General features: G+C 53.4%; 1 protein-coding gene across 1 annotated transcript; it reads left to right on the forward strand.

The window, feature by feature from the left end:
• Positions 1-2,358: 2,358 nt before the first annotated feature.
• Positions 2,359-4,156, forward strand: LOC141468811 (receptor-transporting protein 3-like). Its single transcript, XM_074154001.1, has 2 exons — positions 2,359-2,504; positions 3,607-4,156. Exons 1-2 carry the CDS (start codon positions 2,359-2,361, stop codon positions 4,154-4,156), a joined length of 696 nt encoding a protein of 231 aa, XP_074010102.1.
• Positions 4,157-9,951: the final 5,795 nt, after the last annotated feature.

A 9,951-nucleotide genomic window follows, 5' to 3' on the forward strand; every position in this document is an offset into this window, starting at 1 on the left:
AGGAAGGGCTGGGCTGAAATCACAGATCCCCCAGATGAAGTGATCGGTTTGTTTGGGTGAATATGAGAGTACCAGGAGAGAGGGCTGCCTCCCTGGGGGGGCTCCTTCTCAAAATAGCTCGAGGTGCTTAACACAGGCACAGCTGCCCTCAAAGTAAAGGGGAGATATCAAAACCTTTTGGTTTCTCCTGCATTCAACCACCCTTGGGTAAATCTCAGCCCCTAATACAGGGGTCCAAGGGGATGGCAGATGCTGCAGGCAGGTGATCCCATCCCTGTGACTTGTTGGCTCCTCACACCATGCTGTGGCACAACGATGCCAGGCACTGCACAGTGCCAGCTTTCTCCACTAGGAGATTTGCTGTCCTGGAGACCTCTCTGTGGCAGGGTGCACAAAGGGGTCTTCTATAGTGAACCTAGAGAAGTGGGGTAGGAGGGGGGCCAGGGAGGTCTGCTGCTCTCTCTTTTTCCCCATGCATCAGACCTGAGCCAGAGATGTACCTGGGTCCCCACCTGTGAGCATTGGAAATGCTGGTGGGACAACCCATCCTTCACTGTCCTGCTTGTAGGGTGCTGCCCCAGCCCAAATGGGACCCCATGTCCCCATGGCACGGCTCTTGGACAGGGGGTGACTCAGGTCCTGTCCACAGGTTAGGGCTTTGTTAGCTCTCCATAAAGATTCTGAAGACCTTGGCTTGGCTCCTCTGCTTCCAGGAAACCTCCTTTCTTTCTTTCTAGTCCTGCTCCAAATCGTAGCATCAAGGCATAATTAACAGTGGAAGGACCTCAAAGCAGGGAAGAACCTCGAAGCTGAAGATGGTCTCTGCCCCAGGACCTCATTACCTCCCTCTGCTCTCACAGGAGGAGCAGTGCACACTGTGAAGGTGCTGGAGTACATCATGGTACAAATGACTTACCAGCAGCAAAGATCAGAGACTCCCTGCCACCCTGTGGTTACTGGGACTTATCTACATTGTCTGCTTCCCTTTTGGGATCTGGAGAATGAGCCTGAAGTACTGGTGCCTCTTAAGACCTCACAGCCACTGTCACCTACTGCCAGCAGCCACTGTGCCCCTGTTGTGAGGCCACAGGTGCTGTCGCCTACATCCTCAGCAATCCTGCTGCCCCAGCCAGCTCCAGAGCAGGGCCAGCCACTGGCACCACTGCCTGGGGCATCCAGGCTTTTAGGGTGCCAGGGGAACATACTTCATTTGACACTAATATGAAGTATTTTAAGCCCGATTCCTAGATCCTTTTGCCTTTTTTTTTTTTTTTTTTTTTTTTAAGCAGAGTTCTGTCCTGCTGTGGGCTTTAATATCGCACAGTCTTTGCATTAAACCCTCCCTGCTTCTGGAAGCCTGCGTGCTGCTCCAGACACTCAACGTGAGGAGCTTCCATAACTTTCCATGGTGCCTTCATCCTCAGCAGCCACCTGGCACATTTTCTCCAAGGCCAGGCATTCTGGGGAGTTTTGTGCCCTCTCTGTGCACAAGATGGTCCTCTGAAAGCTTCACCCTAGACGAGATTGTTTTATTTCCATGGCAAACTGAACTTGCTTTATCAAGCTGCAAATCTTCCCCTGACTCCATACCAGTTATCATTTGGCACCTGATCTAACCTGCTCCCGATCCTGCATTGCTCTCCATGGGATGTCCTGCAGGACCCCAGAGAGGGGTCAACTGGGGGGCAGAGGGCTGCAGGCAGTCCCAGCCCCACTGTTTATACCTTCCCTGGGTGCTCTCGTCTCAGAGCACACCTCACCTCTTTCGGTTTTACGTGCGGTGCCATCCTCCCCGACTTTCCACCCTGCGGTTTCACATCAGGCCTTTTTCTGCTCGAGTTGGCTGAAAGTAGTTAAAAACAGCCCGTGCTTGGTGGCAGCTACCGAGAGAGATAAGGCTACCTGGGGCTTTATCAGCTGCTGAGTTCTGCGTTTTTGGTGGGTTTCACTTCTGTTATTCCTACGCTGGGCATAATCTCTGCCGCTACCATGATAGTGATGAGGACGGGCAGCCTGGCAGGGGGTTTCTGCCTATGGACAGAGCAGCATCACAAGAGCATGGCTTCATTAGGGTCAGGGGTTCATGTGTGGGGCTTGAGGAAACCCCACCTTGCCCTTGCTTTGGGGGACATTTCACCTGGCCTGGTGCAGCGTCAGCAGAGCTGGTTGGCACAGGGATCAGGATGGGGCGGTGCTACACACGTGGGAGCAAAGGTTCCCCTCTCCAAGCACAAAGACGTTGTGCAAAGAGGAAAACTTTGGGGAAAAGGCAGTTGCCCACATCTATCAGCACTCAGAAGTCGCAAGCTTGACCCAGCAAGTTTGGTCACTGCCTCTTCCCCAGCTCCAGGTGGCACCATGAGGACCTGGCAGGACATTTTTGCAGAGAAGATTGCAGATGCGCACTTAACAGAGCCATGGATGCTTCAAGAGGATGATACCCTGCAAGTGCACGTCCTCGAGCCTGGCTGGAAGGAGTTTGTGCAGCGCTGTGCTCTTGGGAGGTAGGGGGTTGCCAGCTTGGTCCCTGATGGAGCAGGACCAGGGATGATGGGCAGCCATGTGGACCTTCCCTTTCTCAAAGTTTGCTTGTAGGAAACAGCTTTTGGCACAAAAGGGGTGGTTTGGAGGTGGATGAGGCCAGGAGGGGTTTTCCCATTTTGTTCCAAGCTTGGTGTGTTATTGCCAAATGAAAAAAATCACGATAATTGGAGGGGAGGGGAGTGTGGCAGCTCCACAGGGCCAAAGGGCAGCTGGTATTTGGCCAGTTTTTCTCCATCTTGGTGTCAAGATACAAAGGGCTCCTCCAGCAAGCAGGGGTAGTTACACCACACTGGAGCCAAATCTTCTGGTTTTGCAGCCTGAGGGTGAGGAGAGGGAGAGCCGCTGCCTGCTGGGACTTGGGGTGATGCCCGAGCAGTCCCTGCCTCTGCACCAGGCTGTGGGGATGCAGAGCAGAGAGAGGCTGTGGCTCTGCACATCTGATGAGAGGCCCCATCACAACCATTTCCACCCCAGGGAGGACATCAGTCCTCCTGCCTGGGTGGTAGCAAATGGAGACTTTGGCTGCCAGCCCCAACACAGATTTTGCAAGACAAAGAGCTGCAAGTTACACACCTTTTGACTCCTTAAGACATCTCCTCACCTGCTCTGCAGCCTCCACCCACACTTTCCTTCTATTTTTTTCTTGTTTTTTTACTTCCCCAGCCCTGGGCTTGACATCGGCTTTCCGCTGAGCTGTGATGAGCCAGCGCGGGTGAGGGGCTGGAGCCCCAAATAGACCTGGGGCTTGACGCTTCCCACCCCAAGGACCCCTACTCCTGGCAGTGGGGCCAGGATGGGCTAGGAAAGGGGACCAGGATGGTCCCAGCAGGCAGCCTGGCTCCTAAAATTTTTAATGCTGGGGACGGCCCTAAGCTCACATCTGTATTGAACCGCCCGGGCTGGCATCATGCTGTTTTGGGGAGTACAGTTCAGTGTGAAACTTGCATGGGTGAAGTTAAACCATCAACCCTGGCTACCCTGGTCCCTACTGACAGCATGGGAAGCTGCCAGCTCAGCAGCCTGGGAGCCTGAGATGAGCTGGTCTCCTCTATGCCCTGGCAGGTTTCGATGCTCCCAGTGCTTGCAGGAGTGGTCTTCGGCCAAAGTGCACATCCTGTTCCACATGTGCCGGTTCCAGGGCCAGGGCATGGTACGGATGCGAGCCTTTCGCCAGGCGTGCAGGCGGTGCCCTGACCCCCAGCTGGAGGAGGCCGAATTCAATCACGAGACTGTGGAGAGGCTCTTGCACAACCTGGTGCTGAAGATCCTCCAGTACTTCTACCACGTGTCAGTCCAGCCCTCTGACCTCCTGGAAGTCGTGGTGGATGCGCCGGTGGCAGGGCCACACAACAGCGATCGCTGCGAGGGCTGTCAGCTCGGCGTTTGCAGCAAGTCGAGGCCGGCTCAAGCGTGGGATGACCGGAAGCCCTTGATGACCAGGGCTCATCACACCCCGAAATGCCAGGGCAGGAGGTCCCATGCAACCCCAACCCACCACCCCTTGCCTTCCAATTGCAACTTCCCCTGGAAATGCTGGTGCTGCATCGGCATCACTTTGCTCTGTGTTTTGGCAGTGCTCCTCTTCGTCCTGCTTTATTTCACCGGGAAGTAGTGGGAGCTGGGGCTCACAAACAGGAGCAGAGGGGTTGGGTGGGGAGGCTGATGGAGCGCCTGGAAAATTGGGTGCCCAAGGTCAGCCCTCTCTCGTGGCATGGTGAGGCTTCCTCGGCTCGTGGCAGGGACAGGCACACATTGAGGTGCCTCAGCCCGGCAACTTGTCCCACAGCCTCGGGGAGCCTGGTGGGTCTGATGGTTTCCTATGGGACATATTCAGGGTGAGGAAGACCCTCAGCTGCCCTGTGTGATGGCTGGAGTGTACTTGCAAGAATAAATCAAGCCCTTTCTCCTCATCCCAAGGATGCATTTGTGCTTTTTAATTTTTCCAAAGCCTTTTCTAGGTACGTGTGAGCAGCTCAGTGGGAAGCTGTGGGCTACCTTACTCCACCAGCTGGACCTAGCTTTCAGGGAGGCACATCCGGATACTCTCCTGCCTCTGGCCTTGGTGGAACTGGGCAACTGGGCAGCTGGCACTGCCTCCTATGAGCTGTATACAGCAGCATCTGCCCTGGCCCCATGTACCTGTGGGTGTCCCTTGTGTCACCAGGGGCGTAGAGATTGCTTTGTCCTCCAAAAATATCTAGGTGCTGAGCTTTCACAAGGGGACTCTTTATCAGGGACCAGAGCGATAGGACAAGGGGTAATGGTTTTAAATTGAAAGAGGGTAGATTTAGATTAGATATTAGGAAAAAATTCTTTACTGTGAGGGTGGTGAGGCAGTGAAACAGGTTGCCTGGAGAGGCTGTGGATGCCTCTTCGCTGGAATTGTTCAAGGTCAGGCTGGATGAAGCTTTGAGCAACCTGGTCTAGTGGAAGGTGTCTGTGCCCATGGCAGGGGTGTTGGAACTAGGTGATAATTAAGGTTCCTTTCGACCCAAACCATTCTATGATTCTGTGACTACGTCTCTGAAAAACACTCTGGCAAACACAAACCCCTCCCAGCGGTCTGGGCACCCTGCCGTGGGGGCAAAGGGTGCTCAAGGTTGGCAAGCACAACGAGGCTGTGGCAGCAAGTCCCAAGTCTCTGCCCTGTTAGGTCAATCGTGGGGAAATTGCACTTATTGGACTACAGAGTCTGGGCAAAGGGGAGGATGGCTGATTTCTGCCTGCTGCTACTTCATCCTGCAGAGCTCAGGGGACCTGTTGGGCATCATAAAGTTAGGAAGAAAACTGTTGTTCCCCTGCAGCCTGTCACCCCTCAGTCTCTTACCTTCCCTGCAGGGGAGCTGTTAGGCTCCTGCAGGACTTACCGGTGAGGACAGCATGTGCTGTGGGCATGACTTTGGTGCAGAAAACCGAGGTGAAATTGGTCTGCAAATGCTTGAAAAAGCTTTTGAAATAGCTTGCACATCATAAGCCTCAAATATAACCGTGGCTACCAAGGTCCATCTTCCCTGGGATCCTGGGGTGGACAAGTAGTGGGGAAAATCAGAAGCGAGGCAGCAGAGTTTGGGACTGTTCTTGTATGATCTCCCTGTGACCTGAAGTTTAGAGCCTCTCCTGCGTTTCTTTTTCATGTAAAGAGCCTGAGTGCTCTTCTGACCCCACTATACATCCCAGCCTGTGGCAGGGAGACCCCCAGGGTAACCTTGTTGCTGCTGTGTTCTCTGGGGTTCATACACTGCCTGGGTGGTAGAGGAGCAGAAACACAGGCACTGGGGGAGCTGCTGCTCACTGCGAGTAGCAAGAGCTGAAGTGAACAACCCCTAAACTACTCCGAGTACTGAAATTGTTTTTTGGGCTGTCTGGCAAATGAGGGCCAGACCTGCAGAGCCACCGAGGCAGCTGCATCCGACCCCTCCTGACTCTGCAAATGGTTTGGTGCTGAAGATTGCCATGGTAGAAAAGATTTTGTGACTGAATTAATGGAAGAAAGATGGGCTGAAGGAAAGACAATAACCAACACCAGCATCACCGGTGCAGCTTGCACAGTACCAGGCCCTGGCTGCGCAGCTTCTCAAGTGCTCTTGTGCTCTCTCTTGTGCTTCTCAAGTGCTTCTCCTCTCTGCTGTGTCCTGCTTGCACTGCTCACTCTGGGTTTGATATTTTTGCCGGGGTAAGGTTTTCCTGTATTTTCATATATGCAACCTGCAAGCTATTGGTAAAAAAAAATCAAAATAACAAGAAAACCCTGTGTGATCCAGGGGTCATGTGGATTTTGTTTCTTAAGTGCTCTGTCCTGCTCATCCCACCAACTTTTCCCCTTCCCCAGTGCCTTCCCTATTCCGCGGTGTCTGCAGCCGTGGCCATGGAGCCAGCAGATGGAGCTGCGAGATCTCTGGCACTGCACTGGGAAGCACTGGGACCAGTGACCCTCCGGCACTGGGATGGACCAGTGTTCCCCAGATGGGGGATGCCCATCCTCGTGCCCAGCTCTTTCCCTGTAGCATGGTCCCCCCAATCCATATCCTTTGTGGGTACGGTCCTGGTCTGTGGATGAACTGGTGTCTCAGTGTGATATTCCAGTCTTGGAGCACTGGAGATGCAGTGATGCACGTGATGCAAAGCATTGGACCTCAGACCCCTCCTGGTCCCCAACTCTGCCTGAGGGACAGTGGTGCCATGGCAGCAGGGCTGGGGACCATGTGGTGCCACCAGCAGGGACTTCCCTGGGTAGCATGAGCCAGCATGACCTGTCCCCCTTGGAATGAACATCAGTGATGCCCCAAGCATTTTTGGCAGGAGAACCATGGCTGAAGAAGTGCTTGGGACCCAAAGGGTCTCATATCTGAATGGACCTGTCATTCTGGAGGAGATATCTCCTTGCTTGGGGTGGGGGAGGCTGAGTGGCTCCGCTGGGGAGGAGGAGGCTGATCCTGCAGCCTGGACCAACTCCCTTCCCTCCTGCACAGTCCTTCCCGCGCTGGGAGCAGCTGACCCTCTCCCCGCCGGCGTTATGTCATGAAGCAGAGACATGGCCAAGTTTCTTGCTGCCATTGCCTGTAGCCCTCTTCTTTCCATGCTGAGGTTTTCCCAGCCCCAGTCATCATGTCTGGCTGTCTGCAGCCTCCTCAACCACCCAGCTGCTGAGGGGGAACTCCCTTGCCTCCTACCGGGAAGACAGCTCTGGTGGAGACCACGTCCCTGCAGGGATTCTTATTTTCTTGCTTCTTTTACAAGGGCAGAGCCATCCTTCACTCCTCCTGCAATGCCCTCTGCTCCCCTACGTTGTGTGCTTTTTCCCTGGTCCCCTCCTTGCCGCTGCCTGCCTGTATCCTTGTGCTGTGCGTGCATGTCCCCTCCATCATGCAGCCCCTTCATCCACTCCCCATTACTCAGAGACCCTCGTGCATACTCAGCCACAGCCTCATTCTTGGGATCCTTCCAGGATACCCATTTCCAATGTGCAGTTATGCCCATCTCACTTGTTTCTTAGCAAACTGCCCTCACAGTGCTGCTTTTTGTGGCTTTTGGCACTTCTGGAGCTCAGAGCAAGCCCCCATGGCTCAGCTCACCCCCCAGGGATGGTGAGTAGTGACCAGCCCCACAGCTGGCATAGGGACAGCGAGCCCATCCCAGGGAAGGTGGTTGAGGGATGAAGGATGCTTTCTCCCCTGTGGGTCTCGGGCAGGTCCTGGCTGTCCCCCCCTGGTCTATCTGCGGTTGGGCTCCGCTGCAGCCAACTCTCAGCTCATACCTGGCAATCACATGCAGCCAGGGACAGCCAAACCTTACCCAGGGTCCTTTTTACGGCTTTTCACCACAGCCAGACTGATAAATTGCTGTCTCCGTGGCTGTCTCCCTGGAGAGAAGCTCTCACCAGTTGGCAGGTCGTGAGGTGCCAGCAAATGCAAAGCCTGTTGCTGTTTCTCTCGCTTTTCTTTTCTGCTGCTGGTTCCCAGCCCTCCCTGCAGCCAGCCGCAGTGGCCATGGGGCACGAAGGGCTGGCACTCGGCAGCACAGCGGCTCGGCGAGCAGGGGCCGAGGGCTGGGTTGTGTCAGGGATTTCCCGGCAGAGCTATTGATGGGAGGAGGAGAGTCTGTATTTATGATTGGTCTATAATAGGGCAGCAGTATTTTTAAACTGGCCCCGAAGCTGTCTATGCTCAGATCCTGCAGCTGATGGTTTAATGCTCAGGGTGCCAGGCCTTGATTTTGCTTTTTCTCTCTCTCTCTCTCTTCCCCTTCATCTCTCTGATGTCTCTGGACATGTTAGACCCCTGAGTGAGAGCCAGACTCGCCGCCCTCTTCCCTGCTGCTGACCCAGAGGAGCCCACTGCTGTTATTTCAGTTCTGTGCTGTAGGAAAATAGGGATCAATAACCCAGCTCTCAGCCCTGGATCCAGGCACATGGTAGGAAACAGTGCCCATGATATTAAGCTCTCTCCAGAGGCTGGATTTTCACAGCCTGTGATGTGGAGAAGAGGTGCCCAGCAGAGCTGGGTCCCTGCCTCCGCTCCCACCTGTGATTGCTGTGGGGCCTCTGCTGTGAAGATGCACTCTCTCAGTCCAACAGCTAGCGTGGATGGGCTGATTTTTACCTCTTTTAAAACAAAAGTCACATACCTGTTATTTTTTCCGCATGTCAATTGAGCCCAGGTTTAATTGCTATTCTCAGCATACAAGTTGCTGCACTCTTCTCCTGCCACTGCCCCCATCTTCACTGATGTGCTAAAACCATAAATAATTGAAGGGCAGGATCTCATTTTTTGTTGTTTTTTGCAATTGGTATTCATGGCTGGTCGGGGTCTGTCTCAGCCCATGAAGCTGAGCAGCCGCTGGGGTGAGGGACACAGTGAGAATCCCCCTGGGAGCGCAGGCGTCCATGGCAGAGACTTGCAACCAGCCTTGACCATGTCTCGCTTGGAATAAAAGCCTCAGGGCACCAACTCAGTACATATCAAAGTTTTATTTTGTTCTCAGGAGGAAGATTCCACTGAACCATCCTTACATGACATCGGATATTTTACAGAATGTAGTATCAAAAAAGAAATATATATATATATATATATAAAATACCTTGCAGTTACATGACATAGCCAAGAGTACATTTCTTAGCTGTCTGCAAGTTCAACCTTCCTTAGGCCTTCTGCTCCTCTACATTCTCAGCAAATGGCTTTTTGGACGATAGCAAAATGGCAGAGTGACTCATTCACTGTTGGCTCCTATCTTGCATGGCAAACCAAAGGAGGAGGAGGAGGACAAGCCCAAAGGAGGCTACAGGCACACAGAGAGGACAGCAGGCAATTTTTGCTTGTTGCTTACAGCTATAGGAGGGCTTTTGTGGCAAGTGAAGGAGATGATGTCCCCACTGAAGGAAGTAAGTTCACCTGACCTTCTTCCTCGGTGAGGCTTATCTGTCTCATGGGCCATGGAGGGAGGCTGGGGAGATATGAATCCTTCTGATGTGTTGGGTGAGTTGGGGTCAGTCTAGAATGACTTGGACACCTGCAATAGGCCAGAGGAGTCATGAGCAAACACTAGACACCATCGATAACCTGTAAATCAGCCAAATCAATGGCCTTAAAAGCAGTTAAAAGGGACTAGGTTCCTGCAAGAATGAATGCACTGTCATGCAGGACTACTGAGACCCCTAAAGAAGAGGCAAAACCCAAAGGAAGGGCATTTTATCTGAAATAATTCTGCTGAAAATAGGTACACCAGATGTGATGCTGTCTCCTGTGTTGGAAAACTTTCCTTGGGAGGTCTGCTGTGGCTGGAAACTATTCCAAGAGCTAGTCTGGGGAGAGGACTGGAGAGGGCTTGAGGTGATGGAGGGTCTGAGAACTTTTGGTGACTGGAAGTGAGGGTGACACTGAGTTCAAGCCCCACTCCCTGTCCTTGTGTCCT

This window comes from Numenius arquata, chromosome 9 (genome assembly GCF_964106895.1).
Source record: "Numenius arquata chromosome 9, bNumArq3.hap1.1, whole genome shotgun sequence".
NCBI classification, from domain to species: domain Eukaryota; kingdom Metazoa; phylum Chordata; class Aves; order Charadriiformes; family Scolopacidae; genus Numenius; species Numenius arquata.